We start from the raw sequence: 15,957 nt of genomic DNA, 5'->3' as shown, positions 1-15,957 counted from the left end.
CGTCGTTCCGTACTCTTTTTGCTTTTACGTACGCGGCGAGAATGACGTTAAATGCGGGTTAAGTAGACGGATATATTGATATCGCAGCTCTCATGAATACAAATATAGAGATGTCATGTGAATTATGTTTAAGGGGCGCGGGGATGAAACATAAGAAAGGAAAATGGTTTTATTAATCAGACGGGGGAAAATGACATATTTTTTTTTCTCATTTTATTACTTTTCTTGCAATTAATTTTATGCGTACGAGTTAAAGTTAAATATATTTACATTGTCTTTACAAAGTGAAAGGAATACTGAAATTATTTTGCCTGAAAATCACCCTAAACACGAGAGTTACACAAAATTGACACTTGAAACGTTATTTGAAATTCTTCTTTTTTTTTTTTTGGTCTGAGCTGTATTTCACGTGACTGCACGATCAGTCGGGACGCTCGTCGTGCAGTTTACCGTGTGACATTGGGGAGGGGGGGAATTAACACAACGAAAATGGTACAACACTTTCGGTTTCCATGCGATCACAATCAATCGGCGAAAGCAAAGAAACGTCTCGATACAAATTTCAAAACACACACGCAAAAAAGAAAAAAAAAATTACACTTAAGAATGACACGTTAGATAATATGTATCTATATATATTTATTTATATATAATGTTGCGCATATCGTCTGTAAGAACATCTTTGTTTCTCCGAGTTTTTTTCTTTTTGGACATCATCACCGAGTTAGCATAACATTTCTCGATAGGGTTCCCGTTCAGCTATTCTGTACAACATGTGGACGTGTCGCTACCTGAATATGAATCAGGTGTTGTGCCAGGCATCTGGAGCAGCTCTAAACTTGTTTTTTTTTTTTTTTTCCTTTTAGTTCTGTTTGCTTCTTGTGTGTATTGAACGGACCAAGTCAGTCTGGCTCTCTTTTGTTGTTGCTTCTTCTTGATTCATTTATCGATGAAGACAAATACGCGCACCACAACTCACGATATTGGCGGTCGATTATTGACATTGCATCTATGTAGTTTAGTCAAAAGTTTTTGTGCGACAGGGACATAAACCCGCGGGTTACCGCCCTTCGGGCTTGTCCCCCATAATGCGCAACATACCGTTTTAAATAATAAAACGTTGCGTTGTCGAATTCGAAAAGCCGAGATGTTCAAAAGTTATCGACGGGCCTATTCGATCCGATCAAAACTTATTTGAATTCAAACTTTTCTCTCCACAATCGATACGATATCGTGATCTTCTGCATGCTCCAGGGGTGCGGGCGGGACGTGCTTTTTACGCAACCTATTTTCTATTGATCTCAGTCCGATTGAATATTTGAATTCAAACGTCAGTGGCGCATTCCTCTTGGTAGCCTTCGTCAGGTGAATCTCTAGCGAAATGGTGGTGAGATCTCTTTCCATTGTTGATGCCAGGCCTTTGTTGCCAAAAGCGTGCACCTTTTGTATTGGAACTCGTAGCCACTGGACTCGACTCTGCGCTGCTATTGGCCTTGGAACCATAACAGCTGCTGGATGAATTGTGCTGCTGCTGTTGTTGTTGTTGGATCGAAGGGTCTTCCGCCGTGGGAGCAGGTGGTTGTCGTTCTATCGTTGCTGCACCAGCCGCCGCCAGGTGTTGTGTAGGAGGCTTGGCTAACTTGGGTGGGCTCTGGGTCCGCGGCAGACCGTAATCCGGCGGATAAGGTACGAAATTTTGCCCGCCGATGGATTCCTTGGAGTGTTGTTGGGGTATCCGGCGAGGCAGGCTGTAGCTGTCGACACTAACGGCTGATTCGCCCGCTTCGCTATCGCGATCTGCATACGATGCGGCCAGAACATCTCGTGGATTCTGGATGACTTGGCCGCTGGTGTAGGGGACGTAAATTTGCGGCATGCCGTTCCTATCCATCACGGTGAGTGGCACGTGGGGCAGATGGATGGGCGAGCCCATGTGGCCGCTACTACTGCGGCTGCTGCTGGCCTGATCGATGGTGATGTTATTATTTGCTCCGTCGGACGTTTCTTCTTCTGACGTTGGATTCAAAATGTGATCCCACAAGGCCGACGGATAAAACGAGTCTGTTTGAGCGCTTTGATAGTCACCGGCCGATGTGGCGGCTAAAATGTCACGATCGGCTGATTGGCCGTGCGTGTGATAGCGTCGATTCAAGGTCGAGTAATCCAACGGTGGGCCTAGATCGTAGCCGTAATGATCGCTGCTGTTGCGAGCGTCGTGTATCAAATCGGGACGATCACTCAGACCGGATGCGGTTGCGGCCGGTGTGGTGACGACGACGACTCGATTAGGAGAATGCGGATTGACGAATGCTATTTGGCCGTACTCGAGTGCCGACAAAGTGGGCGATTTAGCCGCACACGGCCCCGACGAGGAAGAACCTTGAATTCCCTGATGCGCTTGGCCCAGCGACATTGCTGGACGTTGTCCGCTCTGTTTGCCGATGTCGTCCAGTTTGTTTGCCGATGAGCCGCTCGAGTTGGCCGAACTTCTCGTGCGGATGAGCATCAAGAGAAGAATGGCAACTACGGCCGCCAACAGGATGAAGAGTCCAGCACCTAATCCGGCGATTTGGGCGCCGCCCAGGCCACCGACAACTGGCGCTTGAATGTCGACTCTCAACGTGAGATTAACTCTGGCCAATCCGGCCGGATTGGCTGCCACGCAAACGAATTCTCCGCTGTCCGTTTCGCGTGCTGGACTCAGGATGAGGTAGCTGGTCTTTTCGTACTTGCCCTCCTCTAGGATGGTGACCGTCCGGCTCTCTGATTCGTCGCCCGGATATCCTGTGCCTTCGGCAGCGCCGCCGACAGGTAGGGCTTCCTGTTCACCCGGAATGCTTCCATTAACCATGGGCTTGCCGCGCCACAACCAGGTGATTTCCGGCGAAGGGACGCCGCTCATCCGGCACGTCAAAGTGGCGTTCTCGCCGGCCGATGCCTCTACGTGCAGGTGCGGATGTCCACCTCCGGCTAATAGCGGTGCAGCTGGGAACGGGATCACTTGAGGCGGACAAGCGAAATCGTCTACGAGCAGCTCGATGAGCGCTCGACCGGAAAGCCTTTCGGGTAATGCGCAGGCCGCCGTCGCTGGACTGGGCACGTTGTGCTGCTGGAGCCATTCTCGTAAATAGCGCAATCTGCAATCGCAAATCCACGGATTGTTTTGCAATTCCAATCCGTGTAGGCGGCGCGGTAATGAGGAGACAACGTCTGGTCTGAGTTCTTCTAGCCTATTGCCCCCGAGGCGTAGGTGGGACAGTTGATCAAGTCCGTCAAAAGCGCCGGCCGCTAGGGTCTCGATCTGACAGTCGGAAAGGTCCAGTTTGACCAATCCAGGAGCTTGATCGAAAGCTCCCTGTTCAATCTTTTGAATGGGATTGGAACTGAGCCTGAGCTCTCGCAGGGAAACTGCGTCGGACAAAGCTTGGCTGGGCACGTCTGTCAGCAAATTGTCGCTTATGTCCAGCTCGATTAGGTTGGTGAGGCCGCGCAGCGCCGTCGGATCTACCTGGCCGATGCGACACGAGGCCAAGTAGATTTTTTGCAAGTTGAGGAGGTTGGCCCGCGAGAAAGCTTCACGCGGCAACGTTTGCAGATTGCTGCCGGACAAGTCGAGCACTTGAGTCTGCGGATCGATGTTTGAAGGTAATGTGATGAGGCCGCGCTGGCGGCATTCCACTGTCTGCTTGCCGCCTTTCCACTTGACGCCCGGACAAGCTCCAGCACCTCCGGCCGCCGACATGGCCACCAGGCCGGCCGTTACGAGCGTTGTCCAGATCACCCAGATGGCACTCCACCTCTTGAAGCCTATCGTAACATCCCACGTGCTGCTGGCCATTATATTTTTATTTTTGTTTTAACTTCTCTGCAACCTTCTTCCCTTTTTAATGTCTGTGTATCAGACGGAGGCTCGCGACTAGTCTCGAAAGCTTTTATGTTTTTTCAAACAGACTACCACAGGGGAGGGTACGCTGTTATCAACCGCAGTCCATCAGGCTCTCCTTTTTTTTTCTTGTAAATAAGAAAAAGAAAAAGAGGAATAAGAGCCTGGCTTAAATGAGGCTTTTTGGGGGTGGGGTAGGTGGAGGGGGGAAGCTTGGTTAAAAAGGAAAGAATCGTAGATATTGAACCGATGATACTAAACACAGAACACTTGAACACTGGGCTCACAGCGAATCGATGAAGACACTTGACAATTGCAGCATTGCTCTCGACTGAGTGACTTTGAGTCTGTTGAATCTCTCCCCCCTTTGTTTTTCCTTGTGCGTCTGTGTTTCCTTTTTCTTGTTGGTATTTCAGTTTTTTTTTTTCCGCTTTGCCACTGATGGTCTTTAAATTATTCCGATTCTCTGGCGCGCCCTATGTCTCTCGACACTTGTGAAAATGTGGACGTGATGTCCCCGGTTTGTTTCGTTTCTTCTCACACGGTACCACCAGCCCCCCTCCAAAAAAATAAAAGTCAAGGCGAAAAGGAGAGAGAGAAAAAGTGCAGAGGTGAAAGGTGGGTTAAAAAAATTCTCTTTCGGGTTATTCCTTCCTGCTGCGTTTTTCTTTCGTCTGGCGTTCTCTTCTCTTGCGTGTATCCAGACGCGACGGCGACAACGTCACGAGCGGAAATCAACTTTTTTTTTTCTTATTCTTCCCACACACACACACAACACACACACACACACGAAGTCAGAAGAAGCAAAAAATAATGTTGAATAGTTTAGTTGTTTTTATTTTCTTCTATTCTTTTGCCCGATGCCACTGTTGCTAGTACTCCATTACGACCGTCATAAGAGTTAAAAAAAGGCCTTGGGGGAAGTGAGGGAAGCACTAAATAAGACTAAGAATGAATCAAGTAAAAATGGCAAGTCGTTTGTTTTTTCTTGTTGCGATTCTTCTTCTTTTTCTTCCTAGGTGATGTCAAAAGTGCATACGAGAGATTTCACGTCATGTATAGAGCCGTGTGTAGTACACGATGTCGCACTAGTTCACAGTCGATTTCACTCGATTTGATCGAGTGAATTCGTGGCTTTCACGGAAAGGGTCGGGGGGGAATTCTGAAGAACAGTTTTCGAAGAAATAAGAGACGAAACAAAATAAATGGTGGCGGGAATAAAAGAAAGAAAAAGAGTAAAACCTGTTTTCTAGAGGAGTGTGTACAGAGAGAGGGGGGAGGGTTTCGGCTGCTGATAGTGCCTGTTTAAAAAAAAGTAGCAGCACTTTTTGCTACCGTAAAACGTAGCGGAAGCTCATCCGCACTCGGTGAGCAGCGAGCGCGGAGACGAGACTGATGTTACTCTAAGGTCGGCAGGTCCCTTTTTCCACATATCCATGCCTTTTCTCTTAAAAACCCCCAACGCTATAGCCGTCGCAAAAGCCCGTCTAGGCGCCACCTCTTTCCCTCCCTGCCTCCTCCTCCTCCTCTTCCCCTCCCACTTTAACCAACCGACGCTGCAGCTGCGGTGGATGAACGCGTTCCATTGAGAGGGGAGGGAGCGTCGCGATGTTACTCGCACCGTTGTTTGCTTGACGGATTATTATGAATTTTTTTCTTTCTTTTCATATATTCTTCCTCTTGGTATATATCCCCCCCCCTCCTATTTTAGTCTGATTATTGTTATTATTATTACTATTTTGTAAGTTTTTTTTTTTTTTTCGATTTCGCTTTTCGTGCGCTTGCATCCGGCCCGGCCTCTTTCCCTTCACTCACGCCATTATCTCCGACTTGTGTTTTCGAGTATAAAAGCGATGGAGGTAGAAAACACACGGGGAATGAAGGCAAAAGACAAAAGATGTTTTGCGTCTATTATTCGTGAGCTATCCTACGCACACACGGTGCGGAAATAAAGACGTGGTCTTGTTTCATCTTTTTTCTTTTCGTTGTTGTTGTTGTTTATAACCCCACGGTTTCCCTAGTTGGGGATTGCCAGTGTACAAGAAGTTGCAAAATGGAAAGAAGAAAAAGGTGCCTTTTTGTAAACTATAGACTATGCATACAGCGACTCGTTCATTATCTATGAACGCCTTTTCGTATTGAGAAAAATATACAAAGCGCATCGTCTTTCGTGTGTGTGTGTTTTTGACGTTATGACTGCACCACATGCGCCAAAGCCATTGCCCGTTTCCAGTTGTTAGCTACATGCTATGTGTATAGTATATATCAGACGTTGCCGTGTAAATTTTGTTTTACATGTCGAAAAAGAAAGAATCCCCCCCCCAAAAAAAAAAAAACATGCAGACCGGTAATGACGTGAAAAAATCTGAAATTCGTTTCATTTTTCTTTTATTATTACGTTTTGACCTCGATAATCCAGATGTAATTTTAATTTCATAAGACCTCCCAAATAGCGCATTTCGTTACAGGTGTTGCAGGTATTTTTTTTTCGTTTTCGCTGCCCGTAAAAACTGACATGCCTTGTTTGTTTTTTCGGCAATTTTGCAAGGCTGCTAAAAATAAATCGTTTTTCGTCTGTTTTGATGCGGCGTGTCTAAGTCGTAGACGATCGATTGTTCACTCAGAAACATGGGTATACGGTAGAGAGCTCGTTAAATCCATGACGATAAGGATATAAAGGGGCGTCGGTATGTTGTTCAACAATGCCTCTTCTTTTCCTTCCCTCATTCGCCTTTTTTTTTTTTCCTTCATTCTTGTTATTCGCTTCTTCTTATAGTTATATACGTCGAGTATATATCTCGATACTTTATACACAAAGCGTTGGGTGTGTATGTCGATAAAAGGCAGCACTTCCTGTGCCATTATTCTCCCAAACTTTGCTCTTCTCCCTTTTGGCCGATGTGATCTTGTGTATATATTTTTTTGTTCCTACTGCAAATGGTCGTTAAAAATATGACACGTTAAAATGTTACCACCGTTTCCCCCCTTTTTTTCTCTCTATTCTGGGCACTTTCGTTAAAAGGTGTGTGTTAAAAACAAAGTTTCTATTCTCTTTGTTTACATTCACGTTGAACCCAATGACTTGTATCGGCATTTCTCTATTGGTTTATCATTTCTGACCGCAAGGAACCGCTAGACGTGACTGGGTGGGATACGTCACCGATATAGCCATAACATTTATGCGCGCACACACAAAGTTTGTTAACGAACAGCATGAAAGATGAGTCAGTTTTTCGTTCGCTTCTTTTCCTCGTTCCCTTTTTTTTTCTCTTCGCCGTAATGATCAAATCGTCATCTCATCTTCCTGTTCCTTTTGCGGTTGCTCTTCTTTTTTTTTCTTTTTAGCAGGGGGTTCTCTCAGACGTCATGCATGACGAATGAAGGACTCGAGTGTGATCATTTCTTATCTTTCAACCGAAAAAATGTGGACGCTAGAAAGGAAGAAAGATAACAAAAAATGGTTGATCTTTTTTTTTTTTTCGTTCTTTCTTGTCCACAGTTGCGTGTGAAACTGTTTTGGAATTGAATTTCGGGACGGGAGTCTTCTTTCCGATCTACTTGTCTTTCATGTAACGTGCATTTCGTTCTTTTTTTTTTTTCTTCTTCTCTAGCTCTTGAGTAATCGCAGCAACGACAATACAAGAAGAATTGAAAAAGAAAAATGGAAGGGAAACAAAATAGTTGAAGGTGCACGTTATTCCTGTGGTGTCGTTATCAGTAGTGTCCCAGGTGAAAAAGAACGATGAACGCGCGCATGGCCTTGTTATATTGTAGACCACCCGTCACGACCGCAACCTCTTCTCTCCACTCTTTTACCTTTTTTTTTTTTTTAAATATTATTCTTTCTTTTGTGCGCACGTTTCTTTTAAATAACAACATACCAGGCAGAAAAGGAAATACGCATATTCGGAAACAGTTTGCGCATTGTAGGTAGACATGTTAAGAATTGTAACACACAATATAAGCCTGACCCTCTTTATATCCTTCCTATATACGCTAACCTCTTCTTTAATATTCGTTGTTCGTTTTTCACTACTAGTCTATTATGTAAGCCCTCGTTTTACACATGTCTATGATCATTTTGATCTCTCTTTGACTCTCTCGTGGGGATTGTTCGCTTTTTCTTTTTCTCTGGCTTCTTTTCGAGCTGAAAGTCTTGTTACTTTTTCGTCGCTACTCTTCAAACTCGAGTCGCGTGTTATACCGCACTGCCGTAAAACTGCCAAAACAAAAAATCTTACCAATTTCTTAAGTTTTTTGGATCGATGCAGCGCTGACAGGCGCAGCATGTGGTGGAATATTCTTTTTTTTTCTGAATCAAACTATTCTGCTGGCTTCTGCAATAAGTTCTTTTTCAACGACGATGCAGTCGGCCTTTTGTGTATTAGAGGGAGCGTGTTGAACGCAACGCGGGACGCTATACTGCTCGGCGTGACGTCGAATTTTAATACTCACCTTTCAGTTTTTTTAAAACATTTTTTTCCTGCTCGATGCTCTTTTTCAAAAGCTGTCGTTTTTTTTTAACGCTTTCCTTCTCCGTAGATGACATGAAACACATTTACTATGTACACAGCGTAGACGTAACATACGCCATTAGGTATACGGTTCGTATTAGACATGGGGGTTGCATTCGATCGAGCGTGGCCGAGTACCGATGTAGGGGGAACGATTTTCGACGCTCAATATCATCGCTTGTCGTTCGCCATAATACTAAAATTTATTTTTTTTTTTTCTCCCCCTGTCTAGATCTGAAAAATCACCAGATGGTCCATCTTCCACGCCCCCAGGCGAGCCGAAAGTCATTGGGAATGTCGAACGAATGGAACACATCACACGAGAGGTTAGTTTGCATTTATTTAGTAGCTTCATAGCGGGTCATTTTGACGAGTCTTTTTGTTTTTGCGCCTTTTCTGTGCGTACCACAGAAAGCGGACCCGTGTCCGCACCCATTTTGTCGTGAACGCAGTCCCGTTTTCTCTCTCTCTCTCGAAAGGTTGTAGGGGCAAACGAACGGTGCCGATGGCGTGAACGTGCCATTGGGAAAACACGCTGACGAGTGAGTTATTAATCGGTTCAGCGCCGATGTATTTCGAAATGCTGTTGGCCGTCGCCTTTATTTTTCCTTCTCGTGACTTACACACGCACACGCACCCCTACTCGATACGCGTTCCCCCGCTTTTTTCCTCCCTTGTTCTGTGTTTATCCCTTTTGCAAAGTAATATCGCCCACCCCTAGTCACCCCTCGTATCGGAGTTTCGAACCCGAAGGAGACGATATTAAATATTCAACAAACACGACACTTTATTTGAGAAAACGAATATTTTTTTTTCTTTGTGAGTGTGCGGTTTTTGTGGGACCCACGGCAGGTGTGATGGATCATGAGTCAGTTGTGTCGTTAGTAGGCACTTTTTTTCTTCTTTTTCATTACACTGCAAAGAAGCGATAGACGATCTATATAATGCACTGTACAAGTTCCCGATCCCTCGTTGGTGAATAAAGGTCTACGCCTTTTTCTTAACGCTTTTCGAAGATGAAAGACTAGAAGCGGAAGAAATAAATGAGGGTGGAGCGCACACACACATAAAAAAAAGTTTGTAGCAGCTTGAGGTCGGGTAACTTGTAGGTGGCAAAATGTGGAGCGCAGTGAAATTGGATATCGTCTTCTACCGTGTTCTGCCACGCGGATCGGAAACAGCCACCGTTTGCTTAGAACAAGACGAAAATACGAGGGCGGCGGTGGCAATAAGTGGTTGGAAAAATCTAAAAGCATTTGCGATATGGTTGCGCTGGAACGCACCGGATGAAGAGAGAAGGGAACGGCTTAAGCTTCGCAATGATATTTTAGCCCGTCGAAACTTGTGTTTGCACTACGATGCGGAGAGCCTGAAAGTTTTCCAACGGATTTGAACGCTGCTGTTTCGTCGCCCTGTCTACTTGGACTATAGAAAAAGGAGGAATGGTTCTCCGTATGGGAGAGGGGATTCGTTTAATCCGTTGCAATACGTCGAGCGAACCGCATCGTTCAGTAAAGAGGCATCAAAATTGATGCAATGAGAGATCAGGTGCTATTTGCTATGCTATTTGAAACTGGCCGTTCGCCGTATTTGCAATGTGCGTATGTTTGTGTAAACTCGTCGCCATCGTCAACATCATTTCGCCGCAAAATAGCTTGCGCGTGCATTTCGCGCTCTGCATTATGCAAGTACTTTGATCGACCGAGGTCGACGTAATTCCGTTTTTCTTTTTTTGGTATCACGTATTCACATAAAATATGGGTGCGTTTGCTTTGCAGCGCACGTGTACTTATCAGTGAAGTAGCTTTACTGGTACGTATTTAAAATAAAAATCGATTTCAATATATGAAAAGTTTTGGCCGTCGATTGACTTTTCTATTCACGGCTCTCGTGCAAACGACAGACGCCCACCCTTTTTTTTTGTGTTTAAATATGCAAAATGAGTGCGTATTGAACGCATGGCAATTCGGTGAATTGCTAACATTAAGTGGGAATCTTGATGTGTGTATTTGTACGTTTGCTACCTCTACAAAGTATCACAGTAGACTTCGCAAATGATCGTGCCGTATCATTATCCGAGTGTTTTCACGAGTTCGCATATCATGACGGCGCTCTCTATTGTTCCGCTTCCCCTTTGTCGGCAGATTGCCAACAGCTGTCGTTAGTCATTTTTTTTTGTTTTGTTTTGTTTTCGTAAATATTTATTTTTAGTTCGAGTCAAAAGAAAAACAGATATTTAAAAAGAAAAGAAAACGAAACGATGATTTAAAGTGGAGGGGGGGGGGACAGAGTATCCTACACCACCATATGCACCGTGCTGATCGAATCACAGCGATGCCGTACTACATACTTAGCGGAACGTTTTCTTTTCTTTTTTTTTTTTCTAAATCTTTTTTATTGTTGAAGGGGGCGGGATGTTTTCGGGCTGGGAAAATAAGAACATATCGTGCAAAGTCCAACATGCACACAGTTTAGGCCTTTCTTTTCACGGCCAGATGATTTGTCGAGTGTATTTTTTAAAGAAAAAAACATTTGAGAAAAGTTTTGAAACGATAATAAATATGTAACGGCTGTTGCTACTATAAATATATAGTAGCACGGTTTGTACAGAGAAAAAAAACGACAACATATCCATGAATTGATATTGATGGATGCGGGAAGGCATTTCCGCTGCTTGAAGTTTTCCATCTCGTCAATGGTGAGTTGTAATCTTTTCAGTGGAAATGCATTCTTTTTTTTCTAGAACTGATGTAATATTATCGTAAAAAATAAAAAATTTCATGAGTTGCGATTGCGTGGGGATAGTGTGTTGCGTCAGACCTTTAAAGATGATCCCCGTCGCAATGTAAGTAATTGGATGGAAAACAAAGCAGTGGGCTATGCGTTTAGACCTAATCCGTTTAACTGCAGTATGAACGGATGGTTTTATTTTCGCGTGTCGGGAATTAGAAAAAGGATCTGATCTGTCGAGTCGACATGTCTTCTACTTAACTTTTTTCTATCCTTTTTTTTATCGCATATATTGTTCTTATCTCCATCCAGTGGAAATGAACGATCGCTGTTCCCTTTGCAACTGCGAGATTCATAATGGAAGCGTTCGACTGTCTTTTGTCTTTGTGAGATAGCAGGCAATTATTCAGTGTCTATTCTCCCAAGAGTTTCCACTACGCTATACCACTATCTTTTACCAATGTTAAATTAGAAAGGAAACTCCATAACATTTCGTTCTTTTTCCCCTACATATTTTGTAACTCCCCCCCATCTCCCCTCTTATTTTTCTGTTTTGATGTGTTGCGCTCTGCGTTTGTACTTAATGTTTTACTGCGTACGCCTAACAGGCTGACTCGGAAATAATGGCAAGAGATGAGTCGAGCATGATCTCATTGTCTTCTCTCTTTTGTATCCTCTTTTGTGGCATCCGGCAACCTACGCTTTTTTGGCGCAGACATAACCGAATAGCGTCATCGCCTTTCATGCGCCTTACGTTTTGAGATGTTTAGATTAGGACCGAGTTTAAATGAACGAGGACTTAACTGGCGTCACAACTAAAAATTAAAAGATTTTCTATTAAATTTTTTTTAAACGACGGTTTCGTCCGCAACAACGGGTAGGCATTCAAAAAAGAAATACGAAAAAATACGATTATGGTGGGCGATTCTTGACTGGAAATATGATAGGATTTATCTTAATTCTTGGTTGAATCGACCGTCATGATATGGGCCAAAACGAATGTCAAAACAAAACAAAAAAGATTGCCTGAAATGGTGACAACTGACAACTATTGTTTGCGATTATCATGTTGGCCCCTTTTTTAGGCATCATGCAACGATAATATTAAACACGACGTATTATTTATTCTAAAGGAGAGATGAGGGGGGCATGTTTATTTCGTTGAACAAGAAATCCGCCCCCTGGCTGCTCTTCAAAAGAAAAATGTCGTCTTGTTTGTTTTTCTTTTGTTTCAGCATTTACTCGTCATCCGTTTTGATATTCTAGTCGTTCGTACAGTGTTATCACTTTAGAGGCCTTTTTTTTTTGTTGTTGACTCATAAATAAATCAGAGCAAAAAAGGAAACTGCGATTCCGAAATTTCCCCCCGTTCCATCGAAAAGAGTTTGAAAAAAAGAACTGCGCGCATTCTCCGTATGGGAAGAAGGGCCCTTACATTATGCAAGCGCACGGCCTCACTTCCGCTTGACTGAACGTGGGTGTCTGGTTTTTTACTTATGGAAGCTGAGAATTGCTATTGAACCCGAACTGTAAGTGCGCATGCAAAAATCGGGTGAAATTTCAATGCTGCAAACGAATCGTCACAAATTCCAATTTTGAATGCGCTCACATATCAGAAGAATTTGGTTGTGATTTTTTTTTTGTTTAGCCACGCCACCCTCGAAATTGAGTTCAGCTGTTGTTTCTTTTACCGTTGCCTCTCTTCAATTCAGCCGTGTGATTTTGTGTGTTCTATTCGTTATAGCACCCGAAGGGTATTGATTGAGTTCTGTTTACTCTCTCGAAGATGAAATAAAGGCGGCAAAAGGGTGGAATAGTGTAACATCCAACTGGTTATCAAGTAAAACCTTCTCAGCGCTTCGTCAAGAGCCAAGTTTCGCACTGTTTTAATTTTGTGTTTTTTCGTCCTTTTTTTTTTTTAAATAGAAATGTTTTGCATTACCAGATTTCACCTTTGAATGATCCGTACGTAACTTTTGCGCTATGCCGCACGCATGTATAAACGACCAGCAGCTACGTGGTACGCGAGGGTTTCATGTTGGTATTTATACAATATAGTGGCGGCCACCAAGTCATTTATTCATTGAAGTCTAGCATTTATGAGCTTCAAACTCCAGTTTGGCGCGCAGAGAGCTTGCCTTTGTTGTATTTTGCGAGGGCGCAGTCAGATTGGCAGACATTTGAACTCTAAAACTCCCTGCAGTTAATTGCATTCGCCGTATGAAAGACAATACTCAATTGAATACTACAATATTAAGATGAAAACAAGGGCGGGATAATAGAGGTCAAGACCTCTCCTATACAATGTTTCGATCTAACTTTATCGTTTTTTTCCCCTGTCCGGCAGCCTAACCTATTTGATTCGATTGATCGACGCGCGGGCAAAGCCAAAGCTTTTTTTCCAGGCTCTCGTATCCTCCCATATATAACGTTCAGTAATGGAAAAGTCTGGAGAGAACGTCACATTGTTGACGTCTGTGTAACCAATCAAGCGGCAAAATTCCTGTTTCCTTGTCGCCGATTGCACCCCGGTGGACGGGTCGCATGAAAGGCATTGAATCATTTCTAGTTCAAGTGTTATTGTTATTCTTATAGGGTGCCCTGGTGGCACGCCAGGGCGACACGGATGGACGTGGGGGATTGCACACTCCATTCTATATGTCGAGGCTCTGAAGGGGGCCCCGAAAGAATGGTGGGTCATCAGTCAACAGTCGTTGTAGATCATGAACGACAGAGTTGATTTTTTTTTTCCCTATCGTGCGCCTCTTTTCCCTCCGCAGCATCCGCTGACCTACGTCCTACTTTATAATCGATTGTGTCTGCTATTTTTGTTTCTTCTTTCTGTCTCCGCTCTGCTTGTGTGGGCTATCCTTCGTATGTAATGAAAAGAACGAAAAGATTAATCAAGTCGAGTGTTTGTTCTATCGAAATATGCCGGAGAAAAGTTTTCAGTTCGGGCAGATTGGAATGCGCAGTTGTACCTTCAGCTTCAAAGCCAATTAGAGCAAATTCTCATTAAATTTCGAGTCACATTGAAATGCCTCTCTTTTTCTTTCTTCTTTTGGCTGAACAAATCTACTATTAAATGACATTCAGAGTTACACAGTCCCGAATTTGCGTGGGAAGAAAGGCAAGGTGGTTCTTCATGGTAATTGCGGGTGAAAAAAACCTCTACGAATTTAATAGAAACCTATTAAGAATACTGCTCTCGAGCACGCACCCGGCGGGAGCATCGTATTTTGTAACACTGCCAAAGATGTTGATTATTTTGATATTTTGCCGCTTTTCGTATGCCAGCAAACGTCCCGTGGCGTTTTTGTGTGTGTGTGTGTCTGCCCGTTAAGTGTTTCGTGCTGTACAAAAGAGGAAACAAACTAAAACGTTCACCCCCCTACAAATATTCTGCTTTTATTCCCCCCCCCCCGCTCTCTTTTGAGGTTGAGACTTGCGATGCGTGTCTACGAACTCTGTGATGGTGTGGATTGAATGCAGAGGAACCGAATATTTCGCTGACTGTGTTTCGTTCTTGTTTAGTCCCATGTTGTATGTGATGGAATGTTGTTTGATGCCCGCTCAAAGCTTGAAAGGATCCACAGTATTGCAATGTCTCGCTTGACTGGCAACTTTGGCAGGCATACAACAAAAAAAATGCGATGAACGTTGACTCATCAATCTGTTTCTTTTTTTTTCTTTACTGGGTTCTGGCTTTCTTCAGTTCATCCCAGCTTCATCGGACTATGTCTAGCTTATAGTCAGTCATGGTGAAAATCAGTGAATAGCAGTTCGTATAAAAGAATCTGTACTCCGTCCCGTCTTTTGGAGGAAAGCTGCATCGATTTGCTGTGTATTATTATTAATAGTAGTAGTATCTAGTCTCCCACTTTTCTTGCATGAGATACACAAGAAGAAGGAAAAAGCAGATGGAGAGAATAGAAAAAGACGACTTCGAGTTGGCATAGAGATTCGGAAGTTGGGCACGCTATGTATTCTTCCTGCCTTGCCCGACTCTTTGACTCCCCGGAACTGCGTCCGGTAGAGAAAGAAGCGAGTATGTATATACGAGGATAGAGTGTGCATATATATCTTTGTCAGCGAATGTCAACTGGGCGTTTTTCTTTATTTTATTTTTGTTGAGTCCCAGTCAGATATACGAAAATCAACGATGAGCAAAGAGAGAGAAGTGATATGGATGAGGTAGTTATTTTCGCATCTTGTTTCGCACGTTTAAGGGCTGTATGTGTTAATGCTGGTCACTTTGTCCAACCAAAGGTGGCAATCAAAACAAAATCTTGATTGCTCTGGAGAGGGTGTGTGTGTGGTGGGGCGTACAATTGCTTTGAAGCGACTCTGCTGGATTTGGACATGGGCCATGTTATTGTTTGCGTGGTCCCCCCCTTTTTTTTTTTATTGATTGCGCAGTTGGCAAAGCTCGTCGACGCCCGGTTGCCTAAAAAGAGCTCTATCGTCTTGGCAATGGGAATAAAGACAAAAGACCAAATTATTTCATTTTATTTTGTTTTCATTGTTTCGGCCTTTTGACTTAATTATTTCCCTTGGAAACATTGCGGCGGAACTGGCAGATCTATCTTATTTTCCGTCTCCCAACGGACCGACTCGTTTTTTCTTTTCCTTTCAAAAGGGCTTCCCATTTCTGAGCTGAAGATTATACCGTCACGTCTTCCATCATTCGTGTTTTCAGACGTTGAGTATAGAAACATAATACAGCCTAATGATTGGGGCTACAACAAGAGTTACTTGAATAATGAAACCATCTCGCCATGGAAGTCGGTCGATTTTGTTTTCTTTCTTTTTTTTAGAATTCTTCATAAT

The 15,957-nt window shown here is 43.6% G+C and overlaps 2 protein-coding genes across 2 annotated transcripts in view; one reads left to right on the top strand and one right to left on the bottom strand.

Annotated features, from left to right (window-relative positions):
• LOC116918932 (amphoterin-induced protein 3) overlaps positions 1-15,957 on the top strand; it is a 115,694-nt gene that overhangs the window by 17,416 nt on the left and 82,321 nt on the right. The window contains exon 3 of the mRNA XM_032924727.2: positions 8,630-8,723. The gene's annotated coding sequence lies outside the window, so the exon portion shown is untranslated. The remainder of the gene's footprint in view (positions 1-8,629; positions 8,724-15,957) is intronic.
• LOC116918931 lies at positions 59-5,283 on the bottom strand. The gene has a single exon (XM_032924726.2). The coding sequence runs from the start codon at positions 3,836-3,838 to the stop codon at positions 1,325-1,327; it is 2,514 nt and encodes an 837-aa protein (XP_032780617.2). The 5' UTR covers positions 3,839-5,283; the 3' UTR covers positions 59-1,324.

This window comes from Daphnia magna, linkage group LG3 (assembly GCF_020631705.1).
Source record: "Daphnia magna isolate NIES linkage group LG3, ASM2063170v1.1, whole genome shotgun sequence".
NCBI classification, from domain to species: domain Eukaryota; kingdom Metazoa; phylum Arthropoda; class Branchiopoda; order Diplostraca; family Daphniidae; genus Daphnia; species Daphnia magna.
This window is presented reverse-complemented; position numbering and strand designations above follow the sequence as displayed.

What these genes read in the sequence shown, in the direction of transcription:
- LOC116918931 (XM_032924726.2), bottom strand. Translation starts at nt 3,838, where the DNA reads ATGGCCAGCAGCACGTGGGATGTTACGATAGGCTTCAAGAGGTGGAGT.